Here is a 22,303-nt window from a genome sequence, read left to right on the forward strand (position 1 = left end):
AACTGCTATATTCTCAAACATGGCCATTAAAGAATGGCTTAGATTTAGAATTCTCATAGCCACCTTTCACCAAGCATAGCATAGTACAATGACAATGCAATTGAAATAGCTCATATCCATGAAACCAGGTAGGTCTGGGTGGGAGAAGAAAAAAAGGGGAGGACAATGTATAGGAAACCCTTCCTGTGTCAGCATGATAATAATAAGATCTTACAAGTGTTTCTACAGTTAACTATTACTTCGGTACCAGGTTTGAGAACTAGATACCAAGATGCTTCAACTGCCAAACTAAAGCTATTTACTACTTATCTTGCCTTATTTTCATTTGTTGTTCCAAGATGAAGATCTATCCCATTCTTATGATACAGCCCATTTATGTTATGCTTTTGCTACATTATCGTTATGTGGAAACAGGGCTTTCAAATATCCCCGAGGACTGATGTTCTAACCATAATAGAGGCTGCATTTAGGTGGAAACGGTTCCTGAAAGCGGCAGCCTGTGTGTTTACTAGAGGAAGTCCTGTAAGCTTCTGCTCTCAAATATTTGGAAATTTATCAGAACTTACTTTACCACCTTGTTGGATCCCATATGCTAGTGCTACCAAGAATGATGATTCTGAACAGCATTCGGATCCTAGCAAGCAATACTTGACAGTTGTGTGAATTAAAGACAAAAGGTTAAAGCGCTTAGGGCTCTTTAGCTTGGAGAAAAGACGACTGAGGGGTGACATGATCGAGGTTTATAAGATTATGCATGGGAAAGAGCAGGCAAAGAAAGAGGTACTTTTCTCCCTTTCTCACAATACAAGAACTTGTGGGCACTCCATGAAACTGCAGAGCGGTCGGGTTAGAACGGATAAAAGGAAGTACTTCTTCACCCAAAGAGTGATTAACACATGGAATTCACTGCCACAGGAAGTGGTGGGGGCTACAAGCATGGACGGCTTCAAAAGGGAATTAGATAAGCATATGGAGCAGAGGTCCATCAGTGGCTATTAGCCACAAGGTATAGCTAGGGGCTCTGGGGCAAGTGATGCTCTGTCTTCTTGGTGCTGGGGGGGGGGTCAACAGTGGGAGGGCTTCTAATGTCCTGGCCCCACTGCTGGACCTCCTGATGGCACTGGTATTTCTGGCCACTGTGTGACACAGAGTGTTGGACTGGATGGGCCTTTGGCCTGATCCAACATTGGCGTCTCTTATGTTCTTATGTTCTCTTAAAACACCCTCACTGGAAACTTCACTACATTAATGGTCTTGAACATTTCCAGATCTGGGATTCAACTTTAACACCCAGGTGGCAACACAAGACCCACTGAGCTATAAACATATGACAGGAAGTTATGTGATGCAGTTGCACAACAAGCAAAAGAGAGTCAGATTTATGACTTCACAATTGGAGAAGGGAGTTTCATGCTGCAAGCATGTGCACACTGGAGGAACAAGTGGCTGGAGAGTGCCAAGACATGGCTGAAGAAGAGAGAAGAAAGAGCTTTTGCAAGAAGGGTGGACTCTGAACTTCACTGTGCTCAGAAGGAATCTTTCCCACTGCTGAATGATCTCAACTCAGTGTCCTGCTACTCCTCTCAGCATACATGCAAAAAAGAAGCAGAAAGAATGCATGTAAACTAGCAGCAGGTCTTTGCATAAAACAGTGCAAGTCTGAGGCTCAGTGCAGGCTCACAATTCAAAGGATGAAGATTGTGGTACTAGATGATCTTGGCTTACTGCATATTATAATTTTCTCTAAGATACACACAGCATTTTACTCCATTCAATGACAATTTATATAGATCTCCAGTGTAACAAGAACAATACCATTATTTGGTATTTTTAGGGAGCCATATTTCCAATCAGTAGTTAAGACATACTAACATAACAAGAGCCCTGCTAGATCAGACTGGTGGTCCAACTAGTCCAGCATCCTGTTTCAGCTATTCAATTGTCATACATGTAGAATTGTTTGAACTTCCATAAGAAAATGCAACTTGCTGACCTGGGACTTTTTCCTGTAGAAACCGACTAAGTGGAATTTTCTTCTTAAGAATTTAGCAACTGAATGTGAATATAGTTTTTAGCAACTTGCTGATAAGATTTGCAAAAACATTATAAACATTTTGTGAAAACCATAAATTGCTAGCTATAACATTTGTTTTCAGTAAGAGAATGGAAAGCCTGGTTTTTACAAAGGGAACCTCCATCAACTTACATCATCAGTGTCTTTGACTCGAAGAATCTGTTCTCTTAGATCCTGCAAATCATTAAATGTGGATTGTGCAGTGATGGAATATACTAAAGCAAACCCTTGACCATTTTTCATGTAGAGGTCTCTCATGGCTGTAAACTGCTCCTGTAAATGCAAAGACAGAACTCTGTTAGCAAGCCAATGTTCTAACAAAAGCAACCTAACTTATGCAAGTATGGCACCCAATAACAGAGCCAACATTTCCCCTAGTAACTTTTTTAGGACTCTAAACATGGGCCAGCCTGTTGCCCAGATATGTAGCCTCACCTCCCTCTCCTGCTGCATCCCCAGATGCCCCCCCTCCATGTTCAGAAAAGCCTGTCTCAAAAATAAAAATTGCATGGAAACTGGGGTTATAACAAGTGACATAACCAGGAGCAACTGTCTTTAATCACCCACTTGAATTACTGTTTTACCACCAGCCCTACATAATCTATTGTACAGGTTATATGTTTTAATAAAAATATTTGTCCACAAAGAGAAGCTGGCAAGGGGATGTATGTCTTGAAAAAAGAATATTTAATGTGAAACCTAAGTTTACAATTTCACTTTGCATAACAAATGGATAGTTCTGGATCCTAACATTACAGAAGGCCACTTGAAGGAGGTTAGTGCTTTCTCTTACTTTTTCTTCTTGTTTATAGCATTCCACATGTGAAGAGAATGAAACCGGCTCTGAATTCCCTGATGCATACAAATCCTATGCATTGTTTTGCTTAGAGAAAGCTAACTTTCCCCATCATTCTTTATTCTAATTCATGTTCTAATCAGCAGCTTGGATACACTTCCTCACCTCCCTTTCCTGCTGCATCCCCAGGTGCTCCCACAATGCTGCGCCCCCCCCCCCCGGGACCCCCCAAAAAATAGTAGAGCAACAACAAGAAGGGGGAATTGCAGAAAATCACATACCTCCATCAGTGGAAATCCTCCACAGGCCCCAACCCAACCAGTGTTTTGTCCAGTCACTGATGATTTTTAAGGTAGCTTAAGAAGACACAGCCGACTCATGTACACAAAGACATTGTGCAAGACTTACAATGCATGAGTAATAAATGTGCACCAATAAATAAATAACAAATAATTTGCATAGGACGAAACAGGTAATAGGGTCTGAAGTGGTTGTGAGCAATGTTCCCTCTAAGCTGTGGAGTCTCGTGAGCAAAAATTCTACTTTGTGAGCTACTGGCATTAAAGTTGTGAGCAAGCCATTTGGCTCCTGCATTAATTAGTTTGCTCTGGAGCCATCCTTCCTGAGCTGAGACAAAAATGTGTGAGCCGGAGGCTAAAAAACTGTGAGCTAGCTCACTCTAACTCAGCTTAGAGGGAACACTGGTTGTGAGTACCCCAGTACAAAACTGGGGCTGCAGTAGAAAGTTCACTGAAAATAATACAGCAAGTATACTGCTGTTTTATAAATACACGGAATAGCCATATTTGGAATATCAATCGACTGGATAGTGCATGAAATTGTGTAGCCTGGGCGGCCCAGAACCATTGTTATATGTGTGCAAAGCTACCACATCCTCAAAATGCCTGTCAAAACTAAGCATGACATTTTATTTAAAGCACTGAACAGAAGGAAGTCAGTGTGATTTTGTTCATCTTTCAAACTTGTACAGTAACCCAATTTTCTACAGGCCACAATTCTATCCTCTCATTCCATCTTCCTTCACTACTTACCAATGATTTCACATGTATGTTTCTGTCAAATGGGTGCAGGGGAGAAGTTCAATTTATTTGTGGTTTGGTGTAAATCTTGGTACCACACTAACTGTTTTTGGGAGATAGACAAAAACCTACAATAATATTCTGAATCCCAATCTATTATTGTGTAATACATCTGTATACTGGAGCTGCGGTGGCTCAAGTGGTTAAGACGCTGAACTGCAGGCTGTGGAAGGTCAGTAGTTCAGCAGTTCGAGACCCGGGTGCCACATGATGGAGTGAGCTCCCATCTCTAGTTCCAGCTCCTGCTAACCTAGCAGTTCGAAAGCAAGAAATTGCAAGTAGATAAATAGGTACCACTTCGGTGGGAAGGTAACAGCATTCCGTGCACCTTGGTGTTTAGTCATGACCACGGAAACATCTTCGGACAGCGCTGGCTCTTCGGCTTTGAAACGGAGATGAGCACCGCAACCCTGGAGTCAGATTCTACTGGCTTTCAAGCAAGGGAATGTTTACCTTACATCTGTATACAGACAAACTGGTTTACTTACCGTTCCTGCTGTATCTAAGATTTCAAGCATACATTGCTGTGCATCTACTTCAACTTGCTGTCAAAAGAACAAAAGTAAAATTTTTGTTGGAGTATAAATAATGAGACTTTAAAATACACAATTGCTTGCCTTTACAAGTTATAGCCACAATGCACAAGTTTTTGTCCCTTACCATATTCAAAGCAGTTGGCAGGCTGAAAAAGAGTTTATAAGAGTTTATAATAAAATAGCAAAATAGTTCATTTTGCTTGGCTCACTGAATATTTGTGGCAAGAATTTTACACTCAACTGGAGGGGGAGAAGCAGCACAGGAAGAACAAGCTAAGAGTGATAATAGTAGTGCTTGTTATCATTCACAGTAATTTTGAATCAGAAAAATACCTTTTTACTAATATTAGAGGCCTGTTCGCTACTGTGGCCTGCCACTGGATTATGGTCCTAACTGGGGTAAGACCTGAAAAAATGTCTCTTCATTCATAGAACTGCAGAGAGAATAAAGCAAAGGCTGGGGCCACTCAGGTCCTGACTAGCCAATGCCTCTTCAGCACTCCTTCCTTTTCTTTCCTCTTCCTCCATCCTCACCCTATACACAGCATCTTCTGATCTTATGCTTTGCAGTTTCCCCACAGGCTCCTTTAGCCAAGACGTTGGGGAGGGGAGTGGGGTGTGTGGTTTCCTCTTCCTACCTTTACCCAAGTTCCAGTGTTTTCACTGTCTACCCTTCCTCAAAACTCCATGCCTCTTCACTTCTCCCACTTTCTGGAACCTCTTCTTTCCATTTAGCTTCCTGAGCGAAACTGGCCTTTTCCTTCCCTTATGAAACTGGGGTACATGCAAACATTAACTGCATTTCACTTCATTCTCTCAGCAGACCATTAATGAACATTCCATAATCACTCTGACTGTTAGTCACTGCCATAGCTTCAATGATACCACAAAATAACTTTGTGCATTGCAAAAGGTAACTCCTGCTTGCTATCCAATGACTCTTGATTACTCATGACTGGTTTCTGATTTACCAAACCCATTGTGCCTGAACCCAGAGCCACCTTCTGGCATCTTCCTTATGTTTTAATTGATATTTGTATTGGTTTAACTGTTCTAATCACCACAGAAATCAAGTTTTGTCCAAAAAGTGGGATAAAAATGTAATTACATTCTTTCTTCAGAAAGTACTGTTAGCAGCTTTCCATCCTTATACTAAAACTGGTTGACACCCACTTAACTTCAACAATGCTGTATCAGGCAACTCCCAGAATGCACCTTGGAAATGATAGTTTCTTTGACTTGATAGATAGCTGTGTGAGCAGTAGTGCTCAAGCAGTGGCCTTACTTTGCTTTTTGAGACTGGACTAAGTTTCTAGCCAGCCCAGGAAGAGAATCCTTATTGTATGAAAAGAAAACAAGGCTGTGGTCTCCCCTTTTCATGCTGAACTATTTGGGTTGCCACTCAGCCACCCAAGAAAACAGGGCAATTAATTTTTCCTTTAAATGCTGCGGTTTCACCGTTGTCTCACCAGCAGGCTCAGGTAACGGGGTCTGCTCTGTATTACATTACGAAATATGCCATTCAATTAGAAGTACCCTTTTCACATACCTTTCTGTAGGAATCTTCTATCGTAGGATCGTATTTTTCAACAAATATTCCTTGAACAAACTGTACTGTCTACAACAAAAATATATATACATTTATCCAGTGTATACATAATTCTATTTCGCAAGTTTCCCTACTAAAAAGAGATTGGACAGTTCACTACACCTTTTGGGAAATAAATTTGTTTCTAGGTTGCTTTCTGAGTATATATTAGTTTCTTTATTGATATGGCTTACCAGTTTAGAGGTACGACCTATATTAAGTTCCAGAGAGAAACCTTCACAGGTTAAGAATGGAAGTGCTACCAAATTTAACATGGTATGAATTCCATTTCTCATTATAGCTACCTCAGAGAATGCTACCAACAGTCACACCCCTCCTCTATAGGTATTTAAGCCTGTGGTACATCTTTACATTACTGGTACTATGTTGAAGGTAGGCATTGTAGAAGACTAAAGAGAGGAGGTGGTACTGGCTTCTGTACAGAACAGCAAATCTAATACTAAATTTCTTCAAAACTCTTCAAATTTCAACAACTACTGTAAGTGTGACTATTATCTTAACATTATAGACATGTGATAGTCATTCTCCGTCTACATGAATATTCGATAGTTTTATAACACACAATTTTATGCTCTGATTTTACGAAGTACTGTGACACAGCAAATTTTAGTGCCATTGTATCATATCCAGTCAACAACCAATGGAAGGCACTAGCAAATGCTGATATTCCTCACGTCCTGCTCTAACCAGAATTCCCTTCCAACCCCTGGAAATGGTACTCCTGAAGTTGTTGGACCCATGTGGACAAAACTGCTGTATGGGTTGGGGGGTGCAGTGAGAAAGGGCAGGGCAGCAAAATCATCTCCTCCTTCCTCTTCCTTAGCAGTGCTCTGCTAATGAAAGATGGGGATGATTTCACCCACTTCCACCTCCTCACTGCACCCTCTAACCCACACAGCTGTTTGCCCAAAAGTCCTGCAGCACCAGGAATATTACCAGGGGTCACTGTTCCATCAGTGGTTGGCTAGATTCATCCCTATGTTCCCCTTCAACAACATTTTATTTTAGCAACTGGTTATATAACAGACTCCTGCCTGTGGACATTTTAAACCATTTTATACTGCTGCTTTGTGATGATTTTATTCTCACGAGAAAATGAGGATAGGTAGATTATCAGACAAGCTGGAATATCTGATTGTGCGTGTACAGAGACAATATAAATGTTTCCCTAATTTGTTTTTCTACAAAAGCAAGACATACTAATGCAAATTTTGTGCACTATGCTATAAATAGCATATGCCGTTCATAAGTACTTACTTTCTAAATATTCTAGTTCCATGTTGAGGACATACTCAACAGGCTATCTGAAATCTAAGTGATTTCCTCAGCACCTCCTTATTTCTGAGATTGTATCAAGCCTACTTTTATACAGTGAAACCACAGAATAGACTGGGACAGATCTGACACTTCCAGCAGAAACTCTTCACAAGGAAGCAAAGGGATTTCTGAGAAGGGGTTAAAAAGCAGAAAATAACAAAATCTATCTATATCAGACAGACCCCAACCCAAAGCAACTATACCACAATCTGTAAGAAGCCACAACCATATTTAGCATTTGTTTAGTTTATGGTGGCTGTAGGGAGGAGGAGAGAGAATACCAGGGTATTTATAAGAAACTGCCAGAGCTCTCTCCAAGTCAGACAGAAGGTATTAGTTTCAGTTTTACATACATCATTTTACTCATAAGACACCAAGCAGCCGCACAGTTCTACTTACCAAAGCAGATTTGCCAACACCTCCCGAACCAAGAACTACTAGCTTATATTCACGCATAGTGAAAGTGTTGAGTCAATCCTTCAATACCTACAATGCAAAAGAACATATTGTATTGAGGTAAGGTTCTTCTCCATATCTGGTTTATTAACCTTGTTCCTAAAATGATACAGAATGTAACTTGTTCATACACTCCACTGAATTGTTTAAAAGTATACTTCTGTTCCAGAATGCTCCAGAAGATTTAAGTAACCTGTGCAGATAGCCATTTATTTAAATGCAAACATGCAACAGTGAAGTACCTGTGGTTCCCCTGTTCCTTTTAGCAAAAGCATGTTTGATCTATTAGAAATATATAATTAATGACAGGTTGATATATACCGTCAGGAAACTGAAACAGGCACATCTGAAAGAATGCCTTGTGCCATGCCTTCTTAGACCTTAAGATATTCAGGAGATGGCTCTGCTCTCTGCCATATATGTGCTTCTGTTACGGGGCCCTCTGCAAAAACGCCTTGCCTCAGAAAACTCACTTAGCTGGTTCACTGATAAACTTTCAAGAATTTTTCAAGTTCAGGAATTCTCTGTATAATCAAATAACGACTATAGGTTGTACTACCTCTTTTAGTTGTTGGTATTTCAACAGCTGATGTTAATTATTTTTAATCAATTTAATGCAGTTATTTATGATTTAACTACCACAAGCCACCATGAGACTAAAATCTTGAGTGTACTTTACAATGGTATTTTCATGCACCTTTACTGGTTTTGAATAATGAACTTTAATATATTAATATATTTAAGACACTGTATTTTCCCATGTAGCAATGGGATATGTGTGTGTGTGTGTGTGTGTGTGTATACACACACAACCTTAAAAGCCTATCCAGGTGTTATCCTTGACCTGTCAAAATATGCATAAGCGAACAGCCAAGAAAAGTTTCCTTTGGTCCAAGCTGTAGATCTTACACTAAGTAATCTTCTCTCATGGATGTATAGCAGTAAAATAAAAAAAGAAAATCAACATAGCCTACAATGAACTGTCTTTTTTCACTGCTACTCTGTGAAATATGGCAGTGGTCATAACTGTGAGCAGAATCCTAGTAACAAATTGTGCTCAGTACTTTGGGTTCAACCCTGAGCTTACTAAGTGATTTAACAAAGACAAATGTTGCAATAGTCGTATGGGATTCTGTTCCAACATTATGACTATTTAATTTCTTAGAAGCGCCACCAGAATCCCCAAATTTAGATAATATCCCAGTACTCCTCATTTAAGTACAAGTAAAACTGATCACAGCCAGCTGTTTAAGCAAGGAATAGACACAACAATGCTTAATATGGATATCTAAAAGGGTATGTGTGTAAAAGCTGGTCATCAGAGAAGAATACAGTTACACACTGCAGAATTAAGACCACAGAATTATTTCTCTTGAAAATAGTGAAGCATTAGTCATATTTCAACAGCAGCAGCTGGGCATCAGGAAATGAGAGATGGCTGATAATGTGGCGTTCTAGCCTTAGCAGACAGCAGGCAGGGGCATGCTTTTGAGCAGTTCTCACATCTATTGAACTGTCACAGCTATTTCACAAATTAAACACAGTGGAACACAGGCCTGCAAGTATGTCAACATTTGATACAGGCTTAAAGATCTTCCTGGCTTTTTGATTGATCCACCTTTACATTGCCAGAAACTGACAGAAAGGGAGACATTGGCTTGGTCTACACATGCAACATGACGAAATAAGTAATGGACAGTATTTTAGATTAAACATGGAGGAATACTACTTCTGAATGTTCTCCCATATCTTTATAAAATCCCTCCAGATAGTTGGCTAGAGTGTCACTCATCCCTTTCCCTACAGAGCTACTTTTCTTTAACAGGGAATTAAAAACAAAGAAAGAGGGGTGTCTTTAACTGCTGGGTGGAGCGGTGGCACAGGGGATTTATCCTCTGGTTAATACATCCGAGCTGAACAGAGCTGCTGTCAGTTCTAGCCCCTTGCTGGTGTGAGCTACCAGCCTTGTCCCCAGCTCGCCGTCCACCCAGCGGTTCGAAAGCTTCGACGAGTAGATAAAATGGGTACCACCCCTTAGAGAGGGTGGGCACACTAAACACCCCGGTGGGGGAGGTGTTAGCCGGTGAACGGAATGTCCAGCACGTAAGACTGAAAAGCCTAGAAAGAACTCTTCGGCATCAAGGAAGCCTGTAATGGGCCATCTGGCCAGGCGGTGGCAGTGCTGCACTGCAACTTGAAGCAGTCCGGAGAAAGCTGATGACTTCAAGCCACGCCGTGGGAAAAATGCAGCTGGAACACGTCTGACCTTACAGCTGAACAAACTCCCTGTCAGCTGCGAACGTGTGTGATTTAAAAGATTATATGTTGTCCTCCCTTACCCCTTGAATCATTGTTAGTCCCGTGTGTATTTGAGTAACTGTAAATTGCTCAGAGCCAGCAAGCCCTGCAGGATTGAGCGATTAATAAATTGAAAGATTATTATTATTATTATAAACATAGTATCTGTCACTTGCAGTCTTTTCTGCTGGAATCCAAACTCTACTATTTTATCCTGCTGCATTAAAGAAAGCAGAATTTTTAAACACATGCCATACTGTACTATGTTGCCTCACCCAATCACTGCAATATAGTCCTCAAATCAGTAATGCGAACTCAAGATACCCTGTAAGAGTAAAAGCATAGCTACTCCAGAATAGTGCCTTTGTTGAACTTGGCTACATTGGACCTTTCACTATGAAAGTACAGTTTGACTACCAACATGCAGAAAACTATAGGTGGATTCTAAACATGTTTTTGAACCCTACCTCCCCTGTTTTTCACTGATTGCCCTCTTCTCCTGCAGACCCCCAAGTTATTCCCACGTTCCAGTGATGCCTGAAGCATGATATAGGGGTGGGGGAGACATTGGAGTCCACAAGTACTACTTCACTTGTGCTAGATGATGTACTTCTTAGTATTCTTTTTTTCCACGTAGTCTGCACTGTAGTGTCTCAACTTAAAAGACAGGTCCTAAAATGCACTGTTACTGGAAAATATGAAACCCATTAGATTGCATCCAAAGGGAGCTGTAAGCCACCTTTGGTCTGACCATCTAATTCTTCTGACTTCTCCCAGTGCGCCTTGCAGCTCTGAGGTAAGAAGTTGAAGTTCAGCAGTGCCTAAATAATTCATAGTTGCTGAAGCACTTGGAACAGGACAGATGGCAAAAGGGTGTCCAACAGAATGCAGAGAGAATCCATGGAAAAGATGTCACTCCATTCATAATAATTATACTGGAAAGAATGTGGCAATTAATATCCCACAAATTGCAAATGATTACTGAATTGCTTTGATCCAGTGTAACGCACATGGTCATCACCCATATTATTTTCACATAACCACTCAGCTAAAGACAGTAATCTACAGATTCAGGTCCAAATGGAGATTTTACACTGGGATTCGCCAGCCCTGGTCCAACAAACTAACCAGTACACCACACTACCAGTACACCACACTATCTGTGATCTAAGAGGATCCCTACAATTACTGAAGTGATTATGGATGAGATCTCTGTAGACAAAGTCAGATTTTTCTTGCAACTATTCTTCTAGAGCAGTTCAAGAACTAATGCCATTTCACAGAGTTTCCTGATGCAATTTATGAAGTTTGTAGAGTCTGCTTTCCAGCAAAATGTTGGTTTTTTTCAGCAGCTAGCGGCTACACTCAAATTCTCACAATTTTGTCACTGTGAAGATTTTTTCTTGAAACCCCACCATCTCCTGATCGTTCAGTACCAAGCTACTCATTCAGCTGAAACAGCTGATGCTCATTTCCAATAATGTATGCACTGGGCAGAATGTGACATCAAATACTACACTATTGCAACATCACTTGCAGATAACTTGAGCCAAGGCTCCAATTTACACAGCTCTTCAGTTTGTGCAAACTCATGATCAAAAATTATGGGTTTGCATGTATGAGAAATTGTAAGGCACACCGTGTATGTTTGCATCAATTCTACCTGGCAGGGAAGAGAGCAGTGAAGATGAACCGGAACTGCACAGAGAAGTGTGCCAGGAACAATAACTACCTAGCGTGAAGAAGAGCTATCTTTCTGAACCCTGAGGCTGGTAAAATACGAAGGGATGGGAGGGTAAGATTTTGTTTAGCAGTGGCAAATACAAAATACTTGAGCTGAGTAGGCTTGGAAAATCAGTAGGATTTGTGATATACAAAATTTGCCAATCCCACAAGCTGAATTACAGAACAGAACACATACTGTTTTAGCAGTGAACTAGTATATGATACTGTAAGAACAACAGCAACAACAGAAGATAACTTACATCCCATTTGGGTAGAGCACAGTGTCTCAGGTTCCAATTCAAATCTTAACTCTGCCATTAACTTACTAGGTGGCCTCTGGCAAGAACCCCTCAGCCCCAGTTGCCCCCCCCCATAGTATGGACATAACTACAAGATAGTATGAAGGGCTTCAAATATCCAAAAGCATCATGCTAATGTTAAATATTACTCTCAGAGCCTTTTGGCTATCACAGTGAAAGCACTGGTAAGCACTCTTGCATTTTATATTGAGCAGGTTTAATACAGCAGCAGCTGAAGAGGAAATATACTGATAGTAGGAAAGAACTGCCCTACCATCATACCAGATGCTGCTGTCACTGCACAATAAGTCATCCTAAAAGCCATAAACGCCTCTATGATCAGGATATCACTTCCTTTTTAGTATTATATAGAGCTTGAGTGCATGTTGCATTTTAAAAAAAGGTGCTCTCCATTACAGAAACGCAGCTTCTTTGAATAGTTAGTTGAATCGTTGAATAGAAGAAAAATGGGGTGGGGAAGAAGCCCATATAATGAATACAAATATAGACAGTACATTCCTATTTCATTACATACTTCATTACTCAGATTCACCAGTGTTCTGACAAGTAGGTTTAAAAGCTTATTCATATTTATTTGTATGAGATAGGGAAAAAATTTTAATATGTGTGCTTAGATACATAAATTCCAGTTCCTTAACCTACACACTAAGTCAAGTGATACTTCAGCCTTGAGAACAAAAATGTACTCAACTCAATTTCTTCATCCCAATCTATTACCCAGTACTGAGCAGCATACTTTCTTTTGGCTCTGCAATCTCATCACTTACAGAAACTCAACAGGAATGTGCTTGCAGTTCACAATGCACAGGGGGGAAAATACAGGTAGATGAAATAACGGGAGAACATGCAATTAAGGCAATACATCTCCTGTTGAGTTTCATCACACTGTATTTAGTCTTGGCCTTCACATTGTTAACAACATGGTCAAAGAAAAGGACAAAGTAAATTATCCAGCCTGCAAACTGCAACAGATGGTGCAGAATCATGAAGTAACACATAAAATGCAATCTGCTTTATGTTTGCTTGTCCCTAAGTGTAGACATCATGCTTAAAGTGAACATGGCTAAAAAGGAGGTCCCTGCTGTTAAAAACTTTATAGGGGAGGGGTCAAAACCCAAAGTCTGTTTTTTGTATTGAAACTGATTTCCAAATAAATAACCTCCCCTTTGACAAAGTTCTGACAAGTCAATTTATATTTCTGGAAAGGTAATTTATAGCTCAATTTCTTTTCAGGTAAAGGAAGCCAGGCTATACCAAAGTGACAAATGAGCAATAAGTAGGCCTTCCCTGTTGTGCAAACTGCACAGAAGCAATGGAAGGACACAAGCATTACTTAAGGAGGCCTCAGAACAATTTGAATGTTCATCCCCGCAAGAGTGAAAGTAGCACAGACATCAATTTTTAGGATGAGTGGCTCATTTGACAGGACTGGTTGTTTTTCCTTAAAGTAAGTAAGCAAGCTTAGTACTATCTGTTGAATCAAATAAGGTTCCGCTTCTAGATGCAGCATGCTACACATTTAATTGCCAGTTCCAGCTCACTATATTGATTCCCTACTGTGCAAGAATGCCTTTGTGTTGGATTCCCTTGATGTGAATGGCCTTTATTGACATGAGATGATGCTCTGCCCAGTTCAGGAACTCTGATACTATCCTGTTGTGACTGCAGTTTTTTGTTCATCTTCATGCAAAACAATCAGATGTCAGATCACTACCAAGCACTAGTCACTTGTTCCCCCTCCTCCCCAACCCCCCTCCAATTAGCTAACATAATCTTTGCCATCAAATATGCTCCTGTTTGTTTGTTTTGGCTATTCACATTGGTCCATTGTAAGTGAGCCTGCCAATGAGGCCTGGAGCTCGTGATCTTAAGTAAATCAGCTAGCTTGTTAGTGCCATGAACATCTCTAAACCAAACAACTAAAACTGTGTATTAGCCATGCAGTGAAGACAGCATCTAAGGACTGAAACTGGAGATTTCCTCCAAACAGAAAGTCCTGATGTCTAGATTACTAAATGTCAACAGTACCATGAAGACATTTTCATTATTTATGTAGTGCCATCAGTAGTGTGCATCCCACTTTATAGAGAGTACAAAACGGCCATTGGTTACTCACTGTGAAGGGCCCTTCTCCTCTGAGGCTTGGAGGACATCTTGTGGGTGATTCCCATCCATCACTTAGGGAGGCAGGACTAATTTCAATTACTTCTTGTTTCCTGTAGTGGGAGTCACCCTAGATTCAGTTCTGATGCTCCGAAAGCAATACACTAACTTAACCACTGTAAAAAAGGAGAACTTGAACATCAACAACAAGAGTATAGCCAAAATCACAAAAATTGGAACAGGAAGAAAAAGGTGAGTCCCCTCTATCACTTATTATTATTATTATTATTATTATTATTATTATTAAATAGAGTGTGAAAGAACAGATAGTAGACAGAAGAAATGACGACCTGGGAGAGCCAAGATGTCCTCCAAGCCTCAGAGGAGAAGGACCCTTCACGGTAAGTAACCAATGGTTGTTCTCCCGCTGAGGTGGAGGACATCTTGTGGGACCTTCCAGAGCAGTGTCCCTAATTTTTTTGGGAGGGTGGTCATCATCAAGAGTTAGAACAGACTGCAGCACTCTTTGTCTGAATGCTGCATCAGCAGAGACATACACATCTTGTAATGCCTGATGAATGTGGATAACGAAGACCACGTAGCAGCCCTGCGGACTTCCTTAATCGATGCCCTGTTGGCAAAGGCCACACTCGTTGCAGCACTACAAAGAGAGTGGGTCGTGATACATGCAGGAACTCATTTCATACTCCTGTAGGCTTCAGTAATGCAGGACCTCATAGTGTTGCTTAGGACAGAGTTAGACATCTTTCTCCCTGTGTAAAGAGGAGAAATGTTAACGGACATATCTTCTGTCTGTCTGAAAGAGGCCATTCTGAGAATATAGCATTTGAGCACTCTCCTCACATCCAGTGTATGCCAAACTTTTTCCTCCAGATGGGTTGAATGTGGAGAAAATGATGGCAAACAAATCTCTTGTGATCTGTGAAACTTAGTATTGACCTTTGTGTAAAAAGGTGGAATCTGTTCTCAGAACTACCTTGTCTTTGTGAAAAACACAGCTCCGACTGAATTGACAGAGTGCCTAGTTCCGAAATCCTCCTGGCTGAAGTAATGGCTACCAGGAACAAAGTTTTCATCCTCAGGAATTTGAGCAGAATGTGCTACATCAGCTCAAAGGATTCCTTCGTAAGAGCTGTGAGAACAGTATTAAGCTTCCAAGTTGGAAACTTATGTCTCTGTGGAGAATCCTTGAATGATGGCCCTCTGAGGAAACGGCGAATGTGAGGGTGCTGAGAGATGTTAAGACAATTGTACCGGGGTAGGACCAAAGCCAGGGCCACCATCTGCTTCTTGAGGGTCGCTGCCCTGAGACCACTTACTAGACTGGCCTGTAGGAACTCCAGTAGTGATCTAATTTCTGGATGCAATGGGACAGCCTTCTTCCGCTGAGCCCATCAGGCAAAGGCCTTCCAAGTAGTATTGTAGTTCCTTGAGGTAGACGGCCTTCTAGAGGCCATGGTCATATTGATGACTGGCTCTTTGTAGCCTAGTTTTGATAGCTTGTCCCTTTCAGTCTCCACGCGGTTAAGAAGAACCGCCCTGGCCTGGGATGCCAAATTGAACCTTGAAGCAGCATGTCTTCTGAGACTGGAATGGTTAGAGGAGGAGTCACCACCATCTCCTGTAGCAACATGAACCAAGGATGATGATGCCAGTATGGTGCCACCACTATGACCTCTGCCCTTAAAACTCGTACCCTCCAGAGAAACTTGGGAAGTACAGGAAGAGGAGGAAACGTATAGAAGAGCCCCTTGGACCAAGGGAACAGAAGGGCATCCATGGCCTCAGCCTGGGGATGAAAATATCTGATTTAAAATCTGTCCAGTTGGTTGTTGAGCGGAGAGGCAAAAAGGTCTACTGTGAAGTTCCCAGTGTTGCCGCTATGAGCCAAAAAACCTCTCTTGTGTAGGGACCATTCGACCTCCTGGATTGTCTAGCGGCTCAGCCAATCTGCTTGGGTGTTGATGGCTCCCTTCGCATACTCTGATTGATGTCAGATTCGATTCTGCCCAATTCAATAACTGAGTCACTTCCCTGTGTAGGGCTAAGGACCTGGAGCCCCCATTTGTTGAGGTAAGCCTTCGCTGAGATGTTGTCCATCCGAACAAGGATATGGTTCCCCCTGATCTGAGGGGCGAACTGTTGAAGGGCCAGCCTAATGTTTCGAAGCTCCAGGAGATTGATTGGCAGTTTCCTTTCTGATAGACTGGTGTCAGAGAAAATTTTGATACGGTCCTGAATCCAAAGGGACTTGCCTTGAGACAGATTGTTCAACTTGGTCCACCAGTGCAGACTTAATTTCACCTGGAGATGAGTCGCCCCCACACAGAAATGTAGGAATCTTCAATGGTGTAAGACAGTGGTTCTCAACCTGTGGGTCACAACCCCTTTGGGGGTCGAACGACCCTTTCACAGGGGTCGCCTAAGACCATCGGAAAACACAAATTTTCGATGGTCTTAGGAACCAAGACACATCCTGCATATCAGATATATGCCTCTGCCAAGTTGATGGAAGAGAGGAACTCCCCGGGTTGTAAGGATTCCACAATGGATCTGAAGGTCTCCATGCGAAAGTGTCTGGGTTCGACATATCTGTTTAAGTATTTCAAATCTAGGATAGCCCTCCAATCCCTGTTCTTTTGGGGATCATGAAGAAGATGGAGTAGACCCTAGTCTCTTGTTTCTTTACAGGAACACTTCTATCGCCTGAATGTCCAATAAGTGATTTGTCGTAGATCTGGTTCTGTCTCTCTTTATTGGGTTTTTGTGTATAGGAGAGATGATGAAACGCTGAGGTGGAATTGAATTAAATTCGATCTTGTACCCTTCTGTGACAAAGTCTTTGTCCAGAAGTCAGGATGGGAGGCAGACCATGCTTGGTTGAAATGTAGCAGACACCCCCCCCCCCAGTCGATTCGGATAGTCATGCCTTTGAGGCTTTGGGGTCCCGATCCCCTTTGTCCAGTCTGTCGCCACTGGATCTTGAGAGCCTGTTATGGAAGCCTCCGCAACAAAAGGGCTGTTTGTTGCCACCCCATGAGGATCTTCTGTTCTCTTGCCGAAACCTGGGTAGAGAATGGTATGAACGGAAAGAAGAGGGGCCTGCTGCCGTCTTATCCCCCAAGCTGTACAGTCTTGGGTTGAGCCTTCTTTTTGTTGCAGGTTTCCACTAAGATTTCTTTCTTTGTATGTTTGTTTCCAGTGGATCCCCGAATAGCTTGTCTCCCTGAAATGGGTATGCTGTGACGATGGCATTAGATTGGTAATCTGTAGGCCAAACTCTTAGTCAGATGATGCAACTTGCAGCGGCTGCTGATGCCATCCCCCTGGAAGCAAAGACCATGGTGTCTAGTGTGGCATCGGCCATATAGGAGATGGCTTTCAAGATCCTACTGGCACCCTCCAGTAGTCTGTGGTTGCTGCCTGGTAACATCTGTATCAATTTATGCATCCACACAATGGTTGCTTTAGACACTGTGGATGCTGTAGCTGGCATATTGATTGCCATGGAAGTGGCCTCATGTCTGTCTTCAGAGAGCAACCCAGAGAACTGTAGGGCAGTCGCTGGTGCATCAACCACAGGCACCTGCAAAAGATCTGAAGCAGATGATATCAAAGGGTACAACTTTTTAACAACCCCTGGAAATGGTTTATTTGTTATTGGCTTTGCTTACTCTGCCTTCATCTGTCTCACATAGAAATCAGGGAAGGGGAAGGCTCTTTCTGAGCAAAGTTGGAGGAAAGAACTCATCAATGAGGTCTGTGCCATCTTTCTGCCCTTGGGCATTAGCACTCTTGTCCCCTGCCTTTTGGGGTCCCTGTATATTGAGTGCTGATAGGGTCTTAGACAGCAAATACTGAAAATCCTTGCCCTTGAAATATCTAAAAGACTGGTCTGAGACAAACATTTCCCCCATTCATCGTCATTACGTGAAATTCCCCTTCTCCCTTTCACTAGAGACATGTGAGAGGCTATCTCTCTCACTTGAAGGCGGATCAAATAGGCAGTGCTCCTTGGGGGACCCTTTTTGTGCAGGTTTGGTGGGCCAGCTGCCTCTGTTCTTACGCCTCCGTGGAGAGGAGGAGGAGGATATAGTAGCCACATGGCCCCCTGCTCTGCAGAAATGCGCTATTTCCTCCCCCATGGCTCTTATAAAGAAGGCCATCACATTTGGAAATAAGGGGGACAGACCTGGGATTGCCAACATTACCGCTCTGCAACTCGTAATCTTCCTCGTCCCCTTGCGCATTATCGGCACAATCATGCCTAGCTCGATGAACCCCATTGAACCATAGGTCTCAGGGTGCGCCATGTGTGGGATTAGGCTCTGCTCACCATTCCCATCTTAAAGCATAGAGTGACCAGTGGACTCCAAAATGGCTGCTGAGGCTGGCACGGGCTCCGTAAATGCTGCAGGGGTGTGCAGCTGTTTTGTGCACTTTGGAATGCCATCCTTGCACTGCTCTGCTGGTTGAGCATCGGCCATCGCAGCCCTCTTTTTTTGCTACACGGTCTCTTTGTCTCCAAGGAGCCCATTGCTATCCTCTCTTGATGCCATGGACGGTGGTCTGGGAGATCACCTCCCGTTAAGAGAGCAACCGGCCCAGCAATGCTCAACCTCCAAAGGGGGGGGGGGGGACGGGAAGAGAGCAACCAGCTCAGTAATGCTCAACCTCCAAAGGGGGGGGGGGGGAAGAGAGGATAACATATAGGAAGGAAGAAGGGTTGGTTTTTTTAAAAGTTTCTACAGAGAGAGGGAACAGCAAAGATGGAAGGAGAAAGTGAACGTAAGTTAACTCAGAAAGATCGGGTTACGCAGAGCCTACACCTAGCTGCTCTCCCTTCTGAGACAGAAAAAGAACTAAGCCTAGGGTGACTAAGCCTAGGAAGTAATTGAAATTAGTCCTGCCTCCCTAAGTGATGATTGGGAATCACCCACAAAATGTCCTCCACCTCAGAGGGAGAATGACTAGCCTGAGTTTATAACCTACAATTTGCTAGAAGGGAAACAATGAAACGAGGGAAGGGAAGAATGAGCGTTTATTCCAGTTACACATGCTTAGAGTTTCTTTTAGGAGAAGTCTAGGATTACAAATGTATGTCAAAGGCTTCCTGGAGAATGATTTGGAGGAAGTCACACAGGTAAAACAACATAGGTGTTCCTGGGAAGCAGTTCCAGGAATAAGGGAAGCAAGGAAAAAAGGGGAGAGTCATTTAAATGTCTCTTCATCCCTCAGACAACAGAGGGCAGGAACCAGAGAAACAAAGGTCAATGGTGGGGAGCAGCTGAGAAGTGATATATTGGATTATGTCAGGAAAAGGGGGGGGCCCTGCAAGGCCATAGAGGACTTTGAAGGCAGGGCAAAGAGTCTGTGCTATATTCAGGAACAGAGCAAAAGCCAATCTAAGAAGGGGCACAGAGCAAGAAAAAAGGAAGGAGCTAAGGTGTACTAATGGAACAGACAGGAGGTAGCTGCAATACAGAAAGACCGAGATGGCTAAAACCTTCCCATTCCCCCAAACTACTGCCTACCTGGTTCTACTATATTCTCATTTTGGCTACTTGCCCCCCACCCCCTCAAAAATACCACCCAAGAGTCTATCCCTGCCCATGACATCTGTGCAGAGGTCACTAGAACATATAAGAAATGCTACACTGACCTTCGGCTAAAAAGTTCTTTGCAACATTCCCTGCAATTTGTTCTCAGGATGGACTTAAAAATGAACACTGATCTTAGCTCCCTAACGATTTAAGTGTTTGGCCACCGTCCTTCCACAAAGTCCTTCCCATTCTCCACATTCCCAAAATAACATCAAACCTTTAAAATGCTGATGCTGGATGTAATGGGTGTAGCTCGGAAAGAATATTATTTGAGGGGCTGCATTAGGGAAAGGGTGATCCAGAAAGGTAGCACCTTTTGCACCAGAAGTATTTCTTGCACCAGCAGAAGCACAGTTAATGGAGTTTTAAACTAGCACCAGTACTGCAACCTGAACTGGTGTATATTTGTATTCTTCATCAGTGATAGCTCATGCATACCTCCTAGATGAACAGCGGCCTTTAAAAGTGACAGACTGGCTCTTGTGAACTGGGAACATATGGAGACCACAGAATAGATATCTCCATTTCAACTCCCTGTTCCCCAAACAGAGCAGAGTTCTGGGTGTAGCATGGGGAGGGGTGCAGTAATAAAACAGAATCTATATGCATTTGTGCAAGGTCTTGCTCCAAACTCTCAACAGATGTACGTCTGCACGGGATTGAACCCCACTCCTGGCATTACATAAAAGGAAGTAAAGAGCCTATACAAGAGAGGAGGTGATACTTCTGCCAATTCCCTCTTAAGAGGGATACTACCCATACTGCATCCCACTCTTCCTGAGTGTCCCTTGATCTTCAGGAACAGCTATGGTGAATAGAAGGAGGAAGAAGATCCAGCCTATCATCTTCCATAAGAACATAAAAGAAGCCAATGTTAGATCAGGCCAATGGCCCATCTAGTCCAACACTATGTCACACAGTGGCCAAAAATACCAGGTGCCATCAGGAGGTCCAGCAGTGGGGCCAGGACACTAGAAGCCCTCCCACTGTTGCCCCCCCCCCAAGCACCAAGAAGACAGAGCATCACTTGCCCCAGAGCCCCTATCTATACCTTGTGGCTAATAGCCACTGATGGACCTCTGCTCCATAGGTTTACCCAATTCCCTCTTGAAGCCATCCATGCTTGTAGCCACCACCACTTCCTGTGGCAGTGAATTCCATGTGTTAATCACTCTTTGGGTGAAGAAGTACTTCCTTTTATCTGTTCTAACCCGACCGCTCAGCAATTTCATAGAGTGCCCATGAGTTCTTGTATTCTGAGAAAGGGAGAAAAGTACTTCTTTCTCTACCTGCTTTATCCCATGCATAATCTTATAAACCTTGATCATGTCACCCCTCAGCCGTCATTTGTCGAAGCTAAAGAGACCAAGCGCTTTAACCTTTCTTCATAGAGAAAGTGTTCCAACCCTTTTATCATTCCAGTTGCCATTGTCTACACTTTTTCCAATGCTATAATATCCTTTTTGAGGTGTGGTGACCAGAACTGTTCACAGTACTCCAAATGAGGTCGCACCATTGATTTATACAGGGCCATTATGATACTGGCTGATTTGTTTTCAATTCCCTTCCTAATAATCCCCAACATAGTGTTGGCCTTTTTTATTGCAGTTGCACACTGTCTCGACAGTTTCAGTGAGTTATCTACTACAACTCCAAGATCTCTCTCTTGATCAGTCTCTGACACCATTGATTTATACAGGGCCATTATGATACTGGCTGATTTGTTTTCAATTCCCTTCCTAATAATCCCCAACATAGTGTTGGCCTTTTTTATTGCAGTTGCACACTGTCTCGACAGTTTCAGTGAGTTATCTACTACAACTCCAAGATCTCTCTCTTGGTCAGTTTTTGCCACTTTGGACCCCGTCAATGTGTATTTATAGTTAGGATGTTTGGCTCCAATGTGCATCACTTTGCACTTGGCCACATTGAACCCCATTTGCCACATTGATGCCCACTCGCCCATCCTCGACAGATCCCTTTGGAGTGCCTCACAATCCTCCCTGGTTCTCACCACCATGAACAACTTCGTGTCATCTGCAAATTTAGCCACTTCACTGCTTACTCCCAACTCCAAATCATTAATAAACAAGTTAAAAAGCATCGGACCAAATACTGACCCCTGAGGTACCCCACTGCTTACTACCCTCCAGTGAGAAAATTTCCCATTTAAACGCACTCTCTGTTTCCTATTAATTAGCCAGTTTTTTGATCCACAAGAGGACTTGTCCTTTTATCCCGTGACTATTGAGCTTACTTAGAAGCCTTTGATGAGGAACTTTACCAAAAGCTTTCTGGAAGTCAAGGTAAACAACCATCTATCGGGTCCCCCTTGTCCACATGTT

The 22,303-nt window shown here is 42.5% G+C and overlaps 1 protein-coding gene across 2 annotated transcripts in view; it reads right to left on the reverse strand.

Moving 5' to 3' along the window:
• RAP1B (RAP1B, member of RAS oncogene family) overlaps window positions 1–22,303 on the reverse strand; it is an 81,823-nt gene that overhangs the window by 10,327 nt on the left and 49,193 nt on the right. For both annotated transcript variants that reach the window (XM_015405718.1, XM_015405717.1), the window contains exons 2-5: window positions 7,832–7,918; window positions 6,056–6,124; window positions 4,459–4,515; window positions 2,207–2,347 (exon numbers count right to left, since the gene is read on the reverse strand). In XM_015405718.1, the coding sequence (XP_015261204.1) occupies window positions 2,207–2,347; window positions 4,459–4,515; window positions 6,056–6,124; window positions 7,832–7,888 (324 nt within the window). In that variant the 5' untranslated portion in view covers window positions 7,889–7,918. The remainder of the gene's footprint in view (window positions 1–2,206; window positions 2,348–4,458; window positions 4,516–6,055; window positions 6,125–7,831; window positions 7,919–22,303) is intronic.

Source organism: Gekko japonicus, unplaced genomic scaffold (assembly GCF_001447785.1).
Source record: "Gekko japonicus isolate JY-2015 unplaced genomic scaffold, Gekko_japonicus_V1.1 scaffold53, whole genome shotgun sequence".
Classification (NCBI taxonomy): domain Eukaryota; kingdom Metazoa; phylum Chordata; class Lepidosauria; order Squamata; family Gekkonidae; genus Gekko; species Gekko japonicus.